This window comes from Mycteria americana, chromosome 16, assembly GCF_035582795.1.
Source record: "Mycteria americana isolate JAX WOST 10 ecotype Jacksonville Zoo and Gardens chromosome 16, USCA_MyAme_1.0, whole genome shotgun sequence".
Classification (NCBI taxonomy): domain Eukaryota; kingdom Metazoa; phylum Chordata; class Aves; order Ciconiiformes; family Ciconiidae; genus Mycteria; species Mycteria americana.
In genome coordinates this window covers 13,797,701-13,818,699 of record NC_134380.1, presented here as the reverse complement: position 1 = coordinate 13,818,699, position 20,999 = coordinate 13,797,701, and the positions used below count along the sequence as shown (strand labels likewise).

Genomic DNA, 20,999 nt, shown 5'->3' with positions numbered 1-20,999 from the left:
GCCGCTCCGCAGGAAGATGCTTCTGGTGTTTTCTGACATGCGGTTTTTCTGACCCTAACTCGGCCGCCGCCACTTAGAGCTTAGATGAATACAGCGAGCGTTGCCACACGTCCCCAGGCTGAAATCAGCAGAGCCTGGGGAGAGCAACGCAGACCCCGCACCCAGCGTGTCTCTTTGTACTGATGCAAAAGGACCGGCTCAAGGACCGGACGGTGTCTGGCCAAGTGCTGTCCCCCGAGTATAAGGTACAGCACCCCCCGAGTATAAGGTACAGCAACGTAGCACACAAATGCCTCGCACAAACTTTTATTATTCACTGAAACATCATGAATCTCGAAGAACTCCCCGCTTCACAGCAGGGCAGCCACCAGCCCTTATGCGAGGTGTCACCTCCTACAACCCCAGCACGCACCTGCAGCCTTGCAGCCTCGGTACCTCTCGAAGCCGGGCTATTTTGGAGGTGTGCGATACCGCAGTAGGTTTCACCATTGCTCTCATCAAGGGGAAGGTTTTCATCCTCTGAATTAAAGGCACACAGATCAGGAGCCAAACTGCCCTTCTGCCACACAACAGCCACTCTTTGGCGTGGTGCCTGCATAGGGTCAAGTCTTCTTCCCCTTACGAACGCAGCGTTCACTTGGTTTGTGTCGGTTTCACACAAAGCATCCCAGTTGCCAGCCTCACTTCCCAGCAGGTATGGGGCACGCGGGCTCCAGAACAGGCTGTGGGTAAGGCCTTGCAGAAAGATTTTTAGAGAAATTTGCTTGTCAGATGCAGGTACCCGCCGCAGCACTACGCACGAGGATACGGGGTTTTCCACACGTGCTGCTAACAGGACAAACACGCCTGATAGGCAAAGCTGAAAAGCGAGCACGGACTTCACACCCCGCCAGACCAAGACACAGTTGAATAAGAGAAGCAGTGTGGTTGAAGTGAGAGGGAGCAAGACAACCAGGAAAGGCTGCAAGACTTCATACGCCATGCAGAGGGATGCAGCAAAGCCGGTGCAGCCCCCTGTCACCTCGTCTCCTTTTTCTTTCTTACAAGGAAACTATTCCTCCGGCTCTGTTTGGCACAAACGCTGGCTCAGGACACACCTTCGGATGCCACTGAATTTGGTACGGACATTTGGAAACACGGCTGTGCTCAAAGCCCCAGCTCCACTTCTAGTTGGCAAATTTTATAGAAGACGAGGAGAAACATGCTGTCCTTTCAAAAATACTTCAAGGGAAACCCTTATCAGAGACGGGGCTCAGCAAAAATGATGGCAACAAACCAAGTTTCATTTTCACTTTGGGATGGGGAAGAGGGTGCACTACTGGCACCAGCTGAAGAGCCTACAGCCCTCTTGGAGTGTATGTGCTACAGCCTATGGCAAAGCCAGGTAAGGATAGTAACTATTCAGTAATTGAGGAGAGCCAAAGGAAACACATTGGGAAACATACTGGAAACAACAGACTTCCATAAACAAGTGTCTAAAGCGTAGTTGTCAGCATAAAGAAACAGCTTTGCTGAAATGTCACATAGAAGTAAACTTTGAAAGGTGTCTATGCAATACCCTGTCTACAGAAAAGCAGTGCTTGTGACCTGTGGCTGTGCACTTTCTGTACAAATGGAAAAAAAAAATCATGCCAGCCAGTATACCACATAAAAAAAGAAAAGGCGAGCGACAAGACCTTTAGGTGACCAGTTCTTCCTTGCCAACAAAGCAGACACCTTCCCTGCAATCCCAATAGTCTGCAGTTTTATTTTTGGCAGATTATAATTAAAATGGTCTTTATGGCTTTAGAGAGAAGCCACTAAGCTGCATGTTTTGGTTGAAGCAGAGAGTGCGTGTGTGGTATGCTCTGGATGAAGGGACATCGCAGAGAGCGGTCTTGCCACAGCTCTGCTCCTTCCACCTGACCCACAAACGCTGCTGGTTGTACTTGGCTCTCTTTAGTGTTCTCATTTCTCATCAGCAAGTAACAAAGTTCTGGTTGCTAACCAGTCCAATCCCAGAGGCAGAATAAAAAGTCCTTGTAAAGACCTAGAAAAGCTTCATGTTTCTAACAAAATTAAATCCAAACACGTGCAAACATTGTTCCTGGCTTGATGCATTTTGTTCAGGTTCCACCACCAGTGCACCGGACTTTGCTTTCCCTGTAGAGTGATTTCATTCCTCGTCCATTCTCCACCTTTCAGTCTTCTCAGGAGTCTTGACAAGCCCTCCCTCCATTTTTGTCTTCTACATTTTTTTCCATGCACATCCTTCCTGCCCTTCCCTCTTCCGCTGTCACGCCCTGTTCCTCTACAGCTATTTTCGGAAAGCAAAGACGTCCCGTGTTTTCAAGCCTCTCTTGCCTTCGCTTCCTGGTTTAGGAGAAGACACTTCTGCCAGTCCCCCATACGGGCAGCTCTCGGACTCCGGGTGATGGCCAGAGCACTCCACAGCGGGGATGAAGCCACTGTCCCACATTCCTGTCCCACACAGCTTGCACAGGTCATGCAGGCTGCAGGGGATGCGGGGTAACAGGTGGAACTGATAGAGCAGGCTCCTCGCCTAGAGGGGACAGAGAGAGACAACGGTCATTCGCTCCTCACCAGAGGATGAACACGGAGAGCAGAGGTAGCCCGTGGCCTCCCGTCCCATCCTCCCGCGTAGCTACCTTAGAAGAGTCAAAGCCTCAGCAAAGGAGCATCCCTCCTGAACACAAACCCGAAGGTTAGACGAGGCACTGGGGACGCTGCCAGGTCGCAGGAGCTGCCGCACGCCGCAGCACATCCCACGGCCTGCAGTCACTCCCAGCCCGAGGTGGACTGGGGACCGTGGCACGAAGACGAACAGCTCTGTCTGCCGTTTCCCCTCAGTACGCGCAAGGGTTATCCCAACCATACCGTTACCTCCTAAGCACTCTACGGCTACCTCTTATTTCTGCAAAACCTATTTGCAGGCAAACAGCAGCATCCTGCCCTGCCAGGCCCCAGACAAGCAGGGGGATACAGCAGATGCGGAAGATGAAGCATCAGTCCCTGATTTTCTCAACGCTGTGACTCATCTCTTGGACCCGAGACTCAGCCCACATCAACACGCGGGCATTTACCTTCCTGAGTACAAGCTCTCCGTTCATGTGCATAGCCAGGTTGCCGAAATGCAGCAGCATCTGGTCAGTGGCCAGCTGTTGTTCAATGACGTCATCCCCATAAATCACCACGATGGCCACGCAGATGAAGAGGTGGAAATAATCAGTCTGCAATGAGAAAACAGGGGCTGGAGTACAGCAGGTGGAGGCAGAGGTCTGACTTAACCTCCCCACCCTCCACAAGCATGTCCTCAGCAGAGATTTTGTGCTCCTTCCAGTTTTGCCTGGTGATATTCAGAAAGTGAGTTATTGGTGAATTCTGAATCACAGCTGAGACCAAGTCTCTTGCCTTTACAGCACGGCAGCAAGGTTTGGACCACAGCTTTCAAAGCACACTAGTGATTTTTGGGAAGATGTTTTCCAGCTGTGTAAGAGAAGTCTGAACTTCAGAACTGGATGTTCAGCACTTTCTGAAAAACCTCCTTTTGAAGCCTGGACATCCTCAAGTAGGAGAGGCAGGTGTCCATCCTCCTTGCTACGTAGGTAAACCTCTTTGATAGTTATAGACCCTCTGTAACACCTACTTATTTTGGATACTTCGCTACTCAGAGCCTTTCAGGAAATTCAGCAACACTTGCTGAGACGGTGAGGATTCAGCAAAGGACACGCTGCCGCCCAGCGCGCGCTGTGCCCATCTCCAGCTCTCTAACCTGATAGTGAGCCCAGCACGCTTCCCACATGCGCAAAGCCTCAGCATCTGGAAATTCACGTTTAAAACAGAGGAGGATCCAACGGTGACAGAAAAGCATCTGCAGGCCATCCTCTCCCAAGGAAGCAAGGTGCTGGTAGAAGCGTGGGTGCATGAGCCGTAGCAGCTCTCGCAGGTACATCTGGAAAAGATGCTCTGAGCTGAGCCGCTGCCTCGTGCACAAGGATCCGCGCCGCCCTCACCCGCCATCCCGGGGAGCCCCCACCGCATGCCAGACCTGGGATCCCGCAGAGCTGGCCACAGTTCTCTTCTCTCGCAACAAGCTCCAGCTTTACGGCCTGTTTATTACAGCACAGCCAGGAGCACGCTTGGATCTATCATTAAAGGCCAGAGCTTATAGGCCACGGCAGCTATTTCACAAGGAAGGATGGAGGGTGAAAAGAAAATCTCATGACAGCTACATTGTGAAAAGAAAAAAGGGGAGAGATTCAGGCTGAGGAAAGCGGCTAGAGCCGTAGAAACTAGAGAAAAGAAAGGACATAGCTATCTCTGGCAATATTTCATTTCAGCAGAGGCCAAGCAATATGGAAGTGATTTTGGAAAGCCTGACTATACAGGCACATTACAGTGCATAAATCTAATCATACATTAACTAACTGCACCTCACCAGCAGCCTCCCATGGGGCTTCCACCACAAGTTTACCACTTTAAATTGGTGCCATCATGACCTGGACAGGATTGTTCAGGTTTAGAATGGATTTTTCAGGATCTTAACCAGAAAACAACTGACACTCATGTTAAAACCTAAAAAGTTCCCATTTTTAAACAAGTTCACCTTATTTTAAGAAACTCTGTCCGATATAGAAGGCTTTTCATTTGGAGATAATTTTAAAAATCTATTAAAAATATTAAGACCTTAAAAAAAAAAATACAAAGAAGAGGGCTGCAGCTCAATCAACTCCTCTGCCTCATTCACACCAAATGCCCCAGAATCAGGACAAAAATGATCCAGTGAGTCTTCACTGCCTGAGAGAAGTGCAAAGACAAAGCGAGCGGCATCCTAAATACATTTGATCATAAAAGATTCCTTGAATCAGCACCCTTTAGCATAGCCAAGGTAACTTTACTCTGACAATTTATTGGCTATAACTGCCTCTGGAGGGCCCAAATCACCCAGGATCAATTTTATCCATCAGGTATTTTGTGGCTTTGGAGTGTGATTTGGCATGCTGGAACCCAACAGCCCAGGAAACTGCTTTATGGCATTCTTCTGTGTTGACTGGGGAGAGGAGAAGGCAAAGACAGGGCTAAAGGGAGCTCAGCATTCAGCCTCACCAGCTGTTTCTCCATATCCTCATCCCGGGGTGAGCTGATGAAGATCGTGTTCTGCATCAATCCTACAAAGCACCAGAAAGTATCCGACTCATCTAGGACCTCTGCCAGGAGTGGGGCAACCAGGTCGGACATCCCCTGGGAGTATCCAATCGTTGGGTTAAATACTGCATAGTTCAGCAAGATCCTCCTGGAGAAGAGATGCAAATGGAGAGGTGAGACTCGGAGAGGGCACGTCACAGCTGAGCGCAGCGCCCTTTCCCTTCTGCCCCGACTCCCACCACACAGGCTGAGTCAGGCAAAGGGCAGAAGAGCAACGGATCATTCCTGCCATCTAAAAGATTCACTTGCAATTGCACCCGGAGGCTTGTGAACTTCTGAGCACCTGTACAGCATGTTGCATCCCACAGAATTGCTCTCCCTAAAAGGACTATACCTAGAAGCGTAACAAAGATACACTAACACCGTACCTAACTGGAAGTCTCATTTCTTAGGATTACAACATTTTGCATCAACCCAAAGAGGCTCCTGGATGGACAAGAAGAACTCTGAACAGCACGCAGCAGCCTGAGACAATGGGTTTGAACAGAACCCCTTAGGCTCCCGTTTTCCAACTGCAGGCCAGCCCACTGGCAGCAGTGCAGCAGGAACGAGCGACACAGTTCATCTCAGGCACAAAGACACACGACCCTACTGTAAGGGGCTTTAACACATACAGATAAACCCTGCTGCAAACATCAGTCCAGTGAAATAAACTCCAGGAGAAGGTTTTGCATACACAGACACAAAATATAAAAAGAAAATGAGATTTTAGAAAGACTAAGAGGACAGAAATGAAGGGTCCATGGGAAAGGAGAGATGATGAGGCTCCAAGCCATACTGTTAGACGAAATCCAACTGTTTCGTAGGCGCACATTTACAAGTCACACACCCATGAAGCAGACTCTGGTGTGCTTGTCCTCGGCCCCATCAGGAGAACCACAGACCCAACAACTGCCCACAGCCCCGCTGCAGCACCCATGACCCTCCCATAGCCACAGAAGGCTCACACCTCTTCTGTGCCTATGTATGCAGGGAAGCTAGGTGATGGGAGCAGGGTTAGTATACCAAGAAGTAAATGGCTAAAGCAGCAGTGAAAGCACTGGGGAGGAAGTCCTTCTTTTTGCGTCACTTGGTACCAGTCACCGTATGCACGGTGCTCTTCAGCATTCCCAAGGCAGCGACCTAGGCGGCCTGGGCCAGGGGGGCTTACCGAGGTTTCTATACATTCAGGAGGATATGTTGTTCAGGACACTAGAATCAGACACTTCACCTCATAGTTTCCACATTTGGGTTGTCCTCCCCTCGAAAGAACTGGTTGCTGCGGTCAGTCCTCACAACATCTTTATCTACCGTGAACTGTACTTTACGCCAAAAATCCTTCTGTTCATCTGGAGTCATCGAAAGCCTGAAAATTGAGCAGCAACAGGAGTGCGTTGCCAAGAGAGGAATATGATTGCCACAAGGAACAAAAAGCCTTATTTCACCTTTAGTTTTCAGAGAAAAACCATTCCTGTACAGAGTTGTCTCATCACTTGAAAAACAGACAAGCAGGTCTGTTCAGAACAGCAGATTTTCTGTCCAAACGGATTACTGGAAGGAGCCTCCTGGGTTATAAATGGGGTGATACGATGTGTTTTCTGCAATAAACTCCACTTCAGAAGCAGTCGGACTCTGCTCTCCACTGCTCCTTGTGGGTGGCACACCAGAACCCACCACACTGTTTTGATTATCTCCTAATTAATAATACCTCTGTCCCTCTCCGGCTTAAGTGTACCCACACCTAATTTACAACATACAGTTCTTGCAGTAATAACTTCCTCGAATTAGGTATCCCTTTTTCTTCCCTATTTTTACAACCAGATATATTTACAAAGAAATACAAGATCTCGTTTTCACCTTCAGAGTTCTAAACCAGGCATGCTAAGCTTGTAGTCTCGCCTGGAGATAAGCTTCCCTATGCGGTACTGACGAGCTGTTTCAAGACCCCAAGTAAGACAGTCTTTGAGCTCTATGGCATTAGCGCCAGACCCTCAAGAGGGCAGCTGTGCCTGACACACCTCCTCTACCATCCCTCTCACTTCTCTACTCCAATCCGCTTCTCCTGAGGCGAAGGAGGCACAGACTCCGTACCTCACCAGCGGTATTAACTGCGACGTCAGGCCTGAGGAGGGATGAGCAGCAGAGGATGGAGCTGGTCTGTTACCTTTTCTCCTGGATCTCGAAGTACTCTTTCCTCTTCTGCAGTCTCAGTGCCTCCCTCTCTTCAGAGGTGGACTCGTAGCTGTAGTAGTGCAGCAGAAAGGGCCACACCTCCCCACGGATGGAAATATCAATCCCACCAAAGAAAATGGCCTGGAAGAAGGAGCAAAAGTTATGGCTGGTACAGTTTTAACATTCCCAAAAACAGCAACAAGAAACTGCCCGCTACTATGCTTTGGTGGCTTTGCAGTTCTTTCCTGACAAGTGACGCCTTGATTCAAGCTCCTGCAATTTGCACATGTTTAGAGGGAAAGTGCTGGCCTTCTATTCCCAGACAAGACACAAATCGGGCTCATTTCAATGTCAATAACCCCCCCTGGAGAGGCTCTATGATTAACGTGTCGTTCTCATGTCACGGCTTAATCCCCAATCTTGGAGACACTGCATTTCACTGCAAACTTCTCTCTCAGGACCTGGACCCAGTGCTCCCCCACAAGTCCTGCATTATTTCATACAGTAATCTCAATTTTTCTTTCTCTGATTTGTTCACACTGCATTTTGCAAACACGTCCAGCACCGGACACTTTGGTTTACTAATTCCAGCCAGCAGCAGGAGCCGGGCAGCTCGCCCTCCTTGGTCAGAGAGATGCTCTACCATCCTGCCTGCAGCAGACTCATCTGCAGTCCCAGCAAGACCTCCAGCCAAGCCCTATACGCCAGTCTTTATACTCTCCGACGCCCAGTTCTTGCCCCCAGCATGAAAGCAAACTCTTGCAGCTTCCACCTGGGGACTTGCACTCTGCGGCAGGAGAGAAAGGATCGAAACCGCAGCAGCCAGCCCTCTCACCTTCTGCAGCTTGTACTCCTCTTCCACCTGTCCGGATTCATTCAGGTGATGGAGCCAGGCAGACACATCAAGACGCTTGTACGTGTTCTCCTCCGGGTGGGTTTCCGAGGAGGGCAGCTTGGGACGGCGGATAGAGAACTGCATACATGTTTTCTCATCAGTAAGCTGCTGAACGGGGGAAAACAAAACAAAAAACTGGAGGTAGGAGCCAGAGATAGCAGCAGAGTATGAAACCCAGCAGTTTTCAGAGCGGGAAAACCTTTTTGCGTGGTTCGCGTAGGATTAAGCACTGAGGCGCTGCACTTGGGGAAGTTTTTTTTTAAAATTCCAACCATTACAATAGCAAGAGTGATTAGAATAATTAAAAATCTGAGTACCACAGAACAGCTTCGTCTTAAAAAAAAATTGTTTCCATTCCTCCCCCAATCTTATCCCTGACCTGAAACTGAATTAATGCTGCTTACAGCAAAACTTCACCCTGCCAGGAATGCCTGCAATAAATTACATATGATTGGCCATATACAAAGGGATTGCTGTTAGGCAAGCAGGGAACTGCACTGCCAGGCTCTCTAAGGGCACTCATGATCCCAGTGCAAGACTGCAGCTGACATTTAATTTAAAAATCAAAGGTTGTTCAATGCAAAAAGTGAGCCCATGCGACCATAATAAGAAAAGCAGCAGGGGGCTCTGTGGGAAGGATGGAAATTTAAAAATCACTGTTTCTAATAAGCACATACAGTATCTTAAACAGATAATTAAAGAGCTCTTATCACATTTGTATGTAGATTGAACAAAATATGGCAAGATGCCTTGTCAAAACATTTTCCAGTGCAGTGTGCTACGCTTCACAAAATGGATGAAAGACTCTGACAGAATTTCAGACCTACCACTGCAGATTTCCCAGCCACCTTACATGCCTAAAGCATAGTGCTGACCTGTCGGGTCTAGCAAAATAACTACTTAAGCAAGTCTTCTGGATTATCTTCCCCCATATTCCACAGGCAGAACAGGAACGGAGGGGGATAAGCAAGGATAACAGAGACCTCGCGTCCGACTCGCAGTTGCATCCTGAACAACATCCACCACACTGTAGCTTTCTGCCTGACTTGGTGACATGAACTCATAGCTTCATTCCTCCAACACACTCCCCTGGCTCAAAACCTAAGTGTGAAACATCTGCTGGAAAAACCCTCTTTGCCCCATGAGCTTTGCTTGGGTACCTGGTCCTTGAGATGGGTCTCTGTGCAGTACTTCCATTGCTGAAACACCTCGGACAGTTTATCCAGGCCACCATGGTGAAAATGGAAGATCTTGTACTGGCTCTCCCTGCTCGCAACAACCAGCTGTCCACAGGTGCATGCCTCGTCGCTGCGGGACGAAACAACGGGGGAGAACAACCTGCATTTATTGCCCAGGGTAACGAGGGGCCCAGCAGGAAGGGGGAACATCAGATGAGAGAGTGGAAAGCGAATTACAAAGAAGTGTCCCTTAAAACAGGGTGCAGAAGTAATGTTACAGCTCCGGGACTCGATGACTCTTATGGGTCCCTTCCAACTTGAGATATTCTATGACATGGCCATAGTCACCATTTTCCCCAAGAAGCTCCACTCATGCCTGGTAACGGCACTCTTTTACCCTTCCACCATGTGAAGGAATTAAATTTTGTCTTCCCTTGGAGAACAAAACCCCAAGAAGTCTGCCCCAGCAACATTAATGCAGTACACAAAGTCAGCTCCTAGCGATGAGCTGACTCGGTCACACACAGCATTGTCTAAAGAAGCAGGGAGTGAGAGCGAAAAGAGAGAGTAAAAATGTTTTTAATGACTTTTGTAATAATTTGAAAGATAACTGAAGAGGCTAAGAGCAGCAAGACCCTAGAGCAGCCCCAGTGAGGGGCAGGCGAGGGAGAAGGTACCATAGATAAAGAGATGTTTTCCACACCTCCAGGTTATTTTAAACATTTTTGGTAAGATAGCTAAGAGCAACCTTTACCTTACTAGGGAAAAAAATCCTTTAGGCCCCATAACTGTAATTCAGAGGCCCTCCTGGGGAAGGCTGACACTTGCTTTCCTGGAGACAACCATTAGGGAAAGACTTCCAAGGAGGACTGGAGAAGCCATCTGCCTCCAGAGCCCAGCGCGCACTGATCCAGAGCACGCACAAATATCACACACAATAATACGTTACCTAAAGAAGAGGCGAAGGGATCTCATTTGTCCCAGGTCCACTCTAAAGACACCACAGACCTGCTCTAGGGCAAACACTTTCTGCTGTTCGTCCCATCTGGTGCTCTGCGTTTGCCCATTATTCTCCTGGAACTGGGTACTGGTGTCGAGGCTGGAGGCAGAGCTGGTGGAGCAGGTCATGCGATTGTCACACGTGTCCCTGCAGACAAGAGTGTGGAGGAAGAAAGCCCCGCAAGACATCAGCCAAAGAAGACCGCAGCTACGTGCAATAACCACAAATGCTCCAAGTTAAAAATCCTTTGACAGAGCTCTGAAATGGGAATTCAGTGCAGGTCTAAGGAGTCAATAACCGACAGCCCACACAAGAGATTATTTTTATTGAAATCAATTCCCTCCCATCCCAAAAACCAATCCTATTTTTGATCTGTTCCCAAATTCCACACAGAACCGGGGAAAGCGAAAACCATTCCTCAAAATACTGACTTTTGAGAAGGCAAAATGAAGAAGCCCAGAGTGGGAACAGCCCGGCCTGCTCCGAGGAACGGCCCCCGTCCCCTGCTCCTTCATCGCAGCACAACGACCCGTTTGGGCATCCCGCCAGTCCAGCAGGCACTTGCCTGCCCTCCAGCCCACACCACAGAGCCCTAAGCTGCAGCACCCCTTCAAACCATTTCGCCTAGGGACTGAGGACCCCTTGGGACGGAAAACGTTGGGCCATTGAAAAAACACGACTGCAGAAGCACAGGTGCTCGACAGGCTGCTTCGGCAGCTCCAGCAGCGCTCAGTGAGCAACTTCCAAGGGAAGAGACATCTTGCCCCGCAGCTCAAGCAACCTCCTCAGCACGCCGCTCAGCCGCTCCGCACCGGGCCGGGGACGGGAGGAGCGAGCGCATTCCGATGGCAGCATTGACCAGGGATCTCATCTGACAAATTCCCTCAGTGAGATCCAAAGAGATTTCCCCTGAACTCGAGTTTCTCATTATGCCTTTGCAAGTGGACCTGACAAGCTTGGATGCATGTGTATAAACTTTAGACAAATGGTTTCCGCTTGCAAACTTGAAACTTCGGAGAATTAAGGAGCGGGAAATTACACGTGAGCTCTTTAACCCACCACAAAGTAGAGAAAGCGAACCCAACCATTTTCCAATACGCTAGGAGCTCACTGCGCCCCAGATATTTATCTTTAAGAGTAAACTGAGTTTAGATTAAAAAACCCACATGCCTGCCACCAGCCCTGATCCCAAAAGAAAAATATCACTACTTTGAGAATTAAGTGAATCTGAAACTGTGACCCCTTGATTCTTAAAAAGGCCAATACATGTGAACAATCTCAGCGCAAGCTCTGAATGGGTTCCGCTGTGAAATCAGGGTTTGCAAAACAAGGCAAGTAGCAGGTATAAAGACAGCCCCCTGCAATGCCACTTTATGCAATGTTTTCTAATCCGCTTATCTAACAATGTAGGCACTGAACGCTGAAAATCACACACTCAGCATGCATCTGCAGCACACCACATCAGTATGCTTTCCAAGCCTGGCTACAGTGCCTCTTCCGCAGGGACGAGCCTTATTTGCAGCATCTACCCATGGTTCAGGTCATTGCATTCCAATGGACAGGTCTCCGGACATCCCAGTTAGTTGTGGGTTAAATTTTTAACCAAGCCCCTGTGAGCCCCCCAGTTCAAATGTATGACTCAAAACCTTAGTGCCCACACGCATGGGAAATAAATCCCCGAGCCCCCTTCTCTAGTTCTGCAGCATTATGTAGATGAGACAAAGTCTGTTTTACTTTCAGCTAAAAGAGCGGCTTCGCTGCTCTCTTCATGAAGGTCTGCTGCGCCATTTTTCTGAAAGAAAGCATCAAAGCAAAACTTACATTCAAGCCTTTCGGAGGTTGAGGTCTTAGAAGTGACATGGCAATATCGCCATGTGAGCAGGGATCATAGGACATACCCAAACTCACTCAAAGAGGAACGACTGCAGCTTTTCTAGGGTAGACACCGGGATACTTCCAGTCTCACAAGTGCAGCTATACACCATCACCTGCACCTTGTGAATTTTTCCTTGAAAATTGTACGGGCCTTTGTGAAAAATCAAGCGTTACTTTCTGATAAAGCTGCAAAATATAACACTTTCCTCCAACATTCAGCATCTCATGTTAATGCAGAAGTAATAGGAGTCCTGGTACAAGACACTTGCTGGACTGCTTGCTATAAGCAGCTGGTATTTATGGAGCAACACTTCATAACAGCCACAGCTGGTTACACAGGATTTTCCTGGAAGAGATGACTCAAACTAGCTCAAAGACCGAGCAGAGGCAACCGATTTTCTAAAACTCTTGCAAAGATGAACTGGTCAGTACGACAAAGAGCTGGAAGACGCGTTGGCTGTGAGGATCATCGTCCCTGTGGTTCCCTCGTCACAGAGGCCAACGTGCCCATTCTTCAAGAGCATCATCTCAAACGACCAGTGGCAGAGCGACGACTGCCAAGAAACGATCGTTACCAGTAGAGCTGGGCAGGCCCGCTTTGATCCCGGGGAATCGTGTAGCTCCTCAGGACAGAAGGCTATTGCCAGCTGCAGTTACTTGCTACGTAACCAAAATCTGCCTCAGATACACAAGTATCTACCCGAAAACTCAGAGGCTGGAAAGCCCAGTCACAAAGGTGTTATATTTTCTAGAAATGCTTCTTCAAGACAAAGGTTTACAGTTCACATTTAGCCACCAGTTACAAGCTTGTACACGCATCCAACATACACAGAAGCAATCTGAAGCAACACGTGTCAGTGGATTGACCCTTTCTGGACAGCAAAAAGCCAGCGAGTGTAAGCACGGTGCCTCAGAGTGTGCAGCCCAGGGAAATTCCAATGTTTTCATTGATGTAGGAGATGAAATCTGAAAGAGACATCTGTACACCCCGTGCCCTTCGGAGAGGTCGATAAACACGCACATTCATACGTAGTATAGATGCAGAGAGTACCACCTCATACATTGGTGCATACTTGCTCACTGTGGAAATTAAGAAAAAAAACTCGCTGTGTTTAAAATAACTTTTTCCTGTATGTATTGATTGAAAAAAACTGAAGTTATTCTAATCTGTTGGACTACTTTTAAAAATAATTTTAATATTGAGATTATCCTGTACTTAAGTAACAACAAGTAGCATGATCAATGCTAATTTCGTGGATTTTGGGGAGTCCTCTAACTAGGCACACAAGGTACACAGATGCAAGGGAAGAATTCTCCGATTCATTATTTGTCAGGCTATTATATCTGTTAGATGAGGGATTCATACCAGAATGCCTCGCAAAAGCAGGGAGCTGAAGCACTGCAAGGCAAATAGCTGGAGGAACATTCCAGAGAGACTTTGGGTTGTGGGATCCAGGAAAAACAGAGCGCCAGCTGGTATACAGCACTGCTCAGCAAAACAAGAGGACAAGTGCAACGGTCCACGGGAATAAAAGGGACAGGGAAAAAAAAATAAGGCGCATTAGCAAAACCTGAGGCAGGAAACCCACGGACATATTAATGATTCCACTGAAGCCCTTTCCCCTTACTGAAGTCCCATTACTCTTTTGTCTCAAAATACATCTCATTCTTGCTGGTGAGCAAGACCAGGTGGTGATGTATTTTCTCCGCTCAACAATCAACTACAGCAATCAACAGTATCTACATTCCTCGAGCTTTTGTAGCCCCTAAGAAAGCAAGCGCCTGCATAAGGCAGCCACCGTCCTCCTCCCACCGCACGGGAACTCTTGCACGCCCGATCCGAGGAGGTCAGCCACACTCGGCAAGTGAGACTTTCGACGTGCAGTAATGTAGTAATGGGACCCGACTTACTGTTTGGTCAAAGCATTGTAAACACCTACAGCATAAAGAGAGATAAAACCAATTATTATTTCTGTTAGAGAGCCAGGGCAGAGACCTGCACCAATTACATGGGAAGACTATTTCAGCAACGAAGATCTAATAACTCATTTTACGACATGATGTGACAAATGTAATTATAAGAGGGGAAGGGGCTGAAGATTATAGCCATGATGTGGCGGTTACCTAAGCTGTCAGCACGCACCACCCGATTCCCAGAGAGCCTCCTGCAAGAGCCAAACCCTCCTCAGTTGGCTCTCCATCACCATTGTACTAAAGCACGCCTTCGCTACCAGCAGCTTTCCTTACAGCCCGAGCCACTCCTGCATGCTGGCTTGTGAAGCACCATTTACAGACAATAAGTATCATCATAATGTATGAGCATCCATGTAATGGGAATTACATGGCCCTTTTCCTCCCCAGAGGTTAGCATTTCTCTGTTTCTCCACTATTCCCCACAGGCACTGACCTTCTAGGTTCCTCTTCTTTCCAGCAAGGTGAAACAGCTCACGGCAGCATCAGCTGCCTAAAATGTCTAAGACAGATAGCTTCAAATAAATAATCCATCAATAAAAGTTCAAAGCTATCCTGAAACGCCTAAAAATTTAGTGTAGCAACTGTTCAAAGTCAGGTAATATCAGGCAGCTGGAACCCAAATCTATTGTTCCGATTAAAAAAAGTGTCCTTGACAATATACATATACAATAAGTTGTGAAACATGCTGACTTCAGCCATATATAAAAGATGTGCAAAAGAAAACAGATTGGTAATTTGGGATTAAAAAAAATTCGTCGAAATATTTCCAGTCGTTCCAAGTCACGCTGCAGAGAAGGACTGGGAGGGTGTCGCGGGATGGCACCAGCTTCCAGGGGAGCATGGCCACGCAGAGCCAGACGCTGAGAGTGAAACGCTGCGGTGGCACCAGCTACTCGCATCTGATCAGCACTGACGAGTAACTAGGTTAAGAATTGTGTTAAATTCACCCTTTGGCTGAAAATATTTGGAACTTGAAGTTCCTTTGCCTCAGGGAGCCCGAAGAACAGAATTGATTTACACTGACCTCGGCGAACAGGGAAAAAGGTGTTAGATAGTCTGGATGAAAGCCTAACCAGAATTTCTGAAATTAAATGTCAAAACATCCTCATGTGGAAGCCTATCTATATGCCCGCAAACACGCGTGGAAACAAATCTAACAATTCTTCCTATTTGTTAGGGAAACCTGTGAACAACTGCCCAGGACGTGACAGTACAAAGTACACGAATGTCAACATGGACTTTCCAAAAGCTTGTTCCACAGGCTTCCCATTGATCTGTTCGGTTTCAAAACATAAATTTCCCCACGTTGAACTGCACTAAATGCTATTTAGTAGCTAATTAACTTTCTGTGCTGAAAACCTCCTGTAATTGCACTTCTTTCACCTTTTTTAGCCTGTGTCCTCCAGGGAACCCAAGCTGTCCTACGGCATTTGTTCTGCTCATTTCTATCTCACAGGCACAAGTTCCTTCCCGACACCAGACTGCCAATCACGGCTGCAGAGGTCACTGGAGACCAAATTAGGAGCACTCTGCCTCTGACAAACTTGCTTTGCTTAGCTTGCCGTAAAGGGAAAATAAAAGGTTACGAAAAATAATTGTATCCTTTCATGCTCGGCACCAGGAAGCAGGTTCAACAGCGCTTCTAAAAGTCAGCGTATTATTGTTAGTCGCTCTTGGTATTGTTGTTATTAACGATATTCAAAGAACAAGCTGTTTACATCTTAAAAGCGTGGGAATCCCTCCCTCCCCCCGTACAGGAAAAGAGCAGAAGAAGGTTTGTGGTTACCAGCCGTCTACACGGCGGCCACCTCGCCGGCACAGGCTGCGGGGAGGGCAGCAACTTCTGCATTCACCCTCCGACCTTGGACCGTAACAGCAAGTTCACGATCAGGGACGGGGCTCTGAATTAACATCAACTCTGCGAACACAAGCCCGACAAATGAAAGATTTTAGCACAATGAAACGAGGGACTCAGGGAAACCCGATTATGCAGCTTTGCCTTCTGATAGGCGTAATTGGTTTGTCCTTGAGAAATAAAGATCAAAACAATTTGTTATGCTTTACGGGGCTATCACAATCTGCTTTCGCAGCACCTTGACAGCCTTCCCAGAGCACACACGACGCAGGTAGAAGATGCCGCATCCACCTCTGCCGCCGGTTGGTCATCCCCATTCCTCCCGGACAGAAGCCAACCTGCACGGCGGAGCGGCCGGCGCCCCGGGATGACCCACCTCCGCAGCGGCGCTGGGTGCTGCCGTCCTGCCCGCTCCGCCGAGGAGCGAGAAGCCGCACTACACTGGGGGCTTTGTTGCTCCTAATTCATTCCTCCAAGTCCTCGTGGCCTGAAGGGAAGCCGAGCAATTTTAGCCAGCAAGAGGGGGCATTAGAAAAACAGCCTCGCTTACCTCCAAAGGGTTCCCCCCAACTGCTGTAAATTAAGCCAAAAGGAAAACAAAATAAATTGAGAATTCTTGAGTCAATTATTTTGAATGTAAATGGGAAGGGGAAAAAAAAAATCAGGAGTTTGTAGTGAATTAATGTGCGCTTTCATCTCTTTTACCCAACCAAAGTCTGGAACGTGGTACACATATACCTTCAGTTAAAAGACAAGCAATCTGTTTTTCACAGATGAGACCTCCAGACAGGTGTAGGCGACTTAGGTGAAACCCAAGCAAGGTTTTTCTCTGTGACTTCTTGTTGCAGTGAGGTAGCGGGGGCAGAATTAGCAGTTCGATGCTTATGAATAAAATACACATAGCTCCCGAGAAGCCAAACACAACAAATCATTTAGAGCGGAGCGTACGCTGCTCAATGATGCAAATGTTACCTTCGTTTCAAGGAAGGAAAATATTCCAAAAGCTGAATGGCAGATTTTTACAATCCATACAGAGAAGGGGCACCTCATGCCTAGGCTTTAGCTCATTAATAAATCAATCGAAATGCAACACTTAAAAAAAAATTCCTTAGATGGAAAAAGTGATTTCTCAGCAAAGCCCGAAAAAGAATGTTTGCTTTTCAGCCTATTCCAGACCTGAAAAGGGGACCTTTCTTACCACTGTTTATTTTATATTTAAAATCAATGGATTATTTTGCTTTTTTCTCTCAGTTCTATCCATGCAAAAATAAAATTCTACACTAATTATGCTAATTACAATCAAGCCTTGAAAACCCTGCTCCCTGGAAAGCCCTGAAGATTACCTTTGTTCTTATAGTCTTGGCTCTAAGCAATGAATTGGGAATTTCAGGGGGACTTTTTCCTGGCAGACGAAGTTAACCAGCTCCCCGGACTCCGCACGGCTGCTGACCCGCTATGAGCAGAGCCCCCCCCGGGAGAATTTCCCTCTTCCACCATACAATGCGGCGCTCCCGAGGGGAGAGTTTTCTTCAAGTAGCAGAAAAGGGAGCGGAGAAAGGAGAGCTGACTAAAAGCGTGTTCCAGAGTTATTGTAAATGCCTAATGCTGTAATAATTGCAAGGGCCGAGCCAAGGAGACAGAGCCTATGCAGATTTATTTGCATATCCTGTCGGACTTTTGGAGGGGACGTGCTCTTTATTTTGACCCAGTTAACGCAATTCTTCCCTCACAAAGCTATGGATACCTGCCAGCACCATTTATCTCCGCTCGCAATTAGGATTTCTGGGCGTTACGATCGTATAAATAAGTAACAGAAGAAACGCAGGAACATCCTGGGAAAGGCGCTTCAGTGCGGTGCCTCCCGCAGAAGCCGGCCCCCGCCGCCCCCCCGCTCCCGCCCAGCAGGGCTCGCTGCTGCGGGCAGCCCGCGCGGCCGCGCCCGCCCTCCACCCCAGCCCGCTGCCACGCGGGAAGAGGAGCCCTGCGCGCCCCCAGAAATTCTCCGCTTCCCCCGGACCAGCCCCCGCTGTGATCTTCTGTAAATAATCCCGTCTCGCTGCGGTTACACCAGCGAAGAACGCTGGCACGCAGCCACCGCCCCTCAGCCTGGCCGCGCGGGGGGCCGCAGCGCGGGACCCGCACCCTCGGGCGAAGCGCTCCCCAGGGCGGCTCTCCTCAGGCAGAGCAGGGGCGGGAAGGGGACGGGCCCGCAGCCTCGTCCGCCGAGGGGGGAGCGGCTGCTCTGCCGAAGGGGCGGGCGGGCAGCGGGGCCGGGCGGGGGGGGCCGGGCGGGGGGCGAGCGGCCGCCGGGGCCGGGGAGCGCCGGGCCGCGCCGCTGGGCAGAGCCCACCCCCTGGCGGCCGCGCCGCGCCCACCGCCCGGCCCCGCGCCCACGGCCACGGCCCCACGGCCACGGCCCCACGGCCCGGCCCCGCTGCCCGGCCCCACGGCCACGGCCCCACGGCCACGGCCCGGCCCCCCGCTCGCTCCACGGCTCCTTTCTGCGGGCGCTGCGAGAGCGGAGCCGCACCCGCAGCGGGAGTTTAGAGCATCCCTGTCCTCGTAAGCAAACCCGAACAACGCCTGGCACCCCAGAAACCTGGGGGGGGCAACGCGGTTCTTCTCTGGTCCTCCATCGCTCCCGTCTGCGCGGCTGTGGGGCCTCTCTCTTAGGCATCACCTGCTCTCGTCCCCGACTATTCCTCCCCTGAAATCCCAAATAAATAGCTTCACGATCCCGCTAGCTGCAATTCCTGATCTCGAGTTAGCTGTCACTATTTTCTTCCACAGAAATCTGGCAGCGAACCAACGGAGGGAAAAAACAAACCTGCTATAATTAATGTTCTTGCTGTTCAAATATTTATATAAAGCAAGATAGAGCCGTATGCCTCCGCAATCTCTTGAATCTGTCCAACCTTCTCAGCTTTGCAGCCGGTAACAACTTTAATTCATTACACAGCAGTGCTGACAGCAAACGGCTATGGCCAGCTCCTCTTCCCAGTACCCAGCTCCGTGCAGATCACCTGAAAGTACTGCCTTGGATGGAGTTTACACCTACCCCACGGCTCAAAGAGAAGGGAAAAAGGACTCTCCATCTGATGGAAGAAGGATTTGGGGATGGTTTTTTCCTGGGCATTGGTTTGGGTACAAATGGAATTAGGTGCTTCGGTGTCTTACATCGTAAATCACACTAGTTCAGGCAAGGTGCTGGGGAATTGGAGCCTGAACCAGAAGCAGCAAGGCACCCCATGCACTCATCCCCAAGGCTGAAATCATAAGAAGTAAGGTAGCATGACACAAGATGCTGCAAGAAGTTACAGGAGATTTGGAAGTCTGCGACCAATTCCCCTGGTTCCAAGAATATAATCACTTCTGTTACAACAGCGATGAATTCCCAACCTCTTGATGACTCCAAGAGCTCCTGCCAGTTCACACTAATTTCAGCTCATTTCCCCTATAATTTTGCCTCCTGTTTATTCTGCAGAGGTCTGAACAGCACTAAGCCTTTCAGGTGAGCTGCCAAAACAACATGATGCAACACCGTACGCTCTGTTACCACCCGCTCCTGCAGCTGCTGCCACCCTCCGTAACGCTGCGCCTCCGCTCCCTCGTGAGAAGGTAATTTACTGATTAGCTCCCTGGGAAGAGGCTTAACAACAGGATGTGCGACACATCTGTAAAAATTGCATCAACTGCAACGCCAAAGGAGTTTTTCCTTGTGTTGTGTGCTTTGCCTAGACCTTCTGTAACAGTTCTGTTATGTGAATTCATGTCTGCTGAAGAACATGAGAACTGTACCGTCGTTTAGCTCCATTATGAAAATGTTTCATTATTTTTATTACTGGTTGCTAAAATTATCACCTTCTTATGAAAGACGTTTCCTTCTCGCATTGATATCCATGACCACATCAGTCACATCGCTTCTACTTGTCCTTTAAAGCAGGTGCTGTGGAAGCACGAGCTGGGGTCTATTCCATCACCTGCGGGACTGTTCGCAGAGCTCCAGCATCTGGCCAGATGTTGGCCAAGCTCCACTCATACAGTTCCACCACCGAGGCTTCTCGGTCCAAATTCTGACTGTATCGACCGACATCCCGACCTGAAGTTAGCAAAGGAACCAACGCCAGCATTTATTTGTCCTCTTCAGCGTTTTTGTATGGTGCTCGTCAGGTAACAGTAACTGCAGTCTATTACCGAAGTGAAAAGCCTTTAGCAGCCCTACCACCCATTGCTAGGGACAGCGCCTGTTAACCAGGGATCACTCTGGCACGGCACAAAAAAACCCCAACAACCCCACTTACAGAGCACTAAGTGCTTCTGCAACCGATTGGTATAGATCTGATGTCATGGTCAGTTAAAATAACTTCAGCAGCACTGGTTGAAAGACATTATATAGGTGTCAGATGCTATTTGGTTGCCAGGATGTAACAAAAGGCTTTTAGTTTCACTTTACTGATGGGGAAAATGGAAGCTGAGTAATTTAGCAGGGCGGCAACAAGCCAAAGCTGGGTATAGAGTACAGTTGTCCTGAATGAGTGCCCTTCAGACCACAAGGCAAATGTTTCCTGACAGACAGCAAACAACGGTGACAGGGGAGAAAAGGAACAGAATGGAATGATTTTATTTCCAGTATCCCTCCTTTCCTACAGAAATGCTGTCAATGACAAAGCCGCCATCAATACGGGCATTTCCCACATTAGCTACCTCCCTGCAGGAACCACGTACTATGCGCAGAAAGGGGCCCCCAAAGTTAACAAGGACACAAAACCCAAGAGAGTAAAGCCACCTTTCCACGGGAGATGAGTGCACTACGCAGAAGCAGCGCCAGGCTCATCTAAAAAGAGAAGCATGAATGTGTACGCTGGT

General features: G+C 48.8%; 1 protein-coding gene across 4 annotated transcripts in view; it reads right to left on the bottom strand.

The window, feature by feature from the left end:
* Positions 1 to 297: 297 nt before the first annotated feature.
* Positions 298 to 20,999, bottom strand: part of TBC1D16 (TBC1 domain family member 16) — a 33,307-nt gene continuing 12,605 nt past the window's right edge. For 3 of the 4 annotated variants that reach the window (XM_075518745.1, XM_075518749.1, XM_075518746.1), the window contains 9 exons: positions 10,379 to 10,576; positions 9,412 to 9,559; positions 8,192 to 8,359; positions 7,349 to 7,497; positions 6,416 to 6,550; positions 5,107 to 5,293; positions 3,773 to 3,952; positions 3,084 to 3,230; positions 298 to 2,542 (listed from right to left, as the gene is read on the bottom strand). In XM_075518745.1, coding sequence (XP_075374860.1) covers positions 2,297 to 2,542; positions 3,084 to 3,230; positions 3,773 to 3,952; positions 5,107 to 5,293; positions 6,416 to 6,550; positions 7,349 to 7,497; positions 8,192 to 8,359; positions 9,412 to 9,559; positions 10,379 to 10,576 — 1,558 coding nt within the window. In that variant the 3' untranslated portion in view covers positions 298 to 2,296. The remainder of the gene's footprint in view (positions 2,543 to 3,083; positions 3,231 to 3,772; positions 3,953 to 5,106; positions 5,294 to 6,415; positions 6,551 to 7,348; positions 7,498 to 8,191; positions 8,360 to 9,411; positions 9,560 to 10,378; positions 10,577 to 20,999) is intronic. The other variant, XM_075518748.1, reaches the window with a different exon arrangement.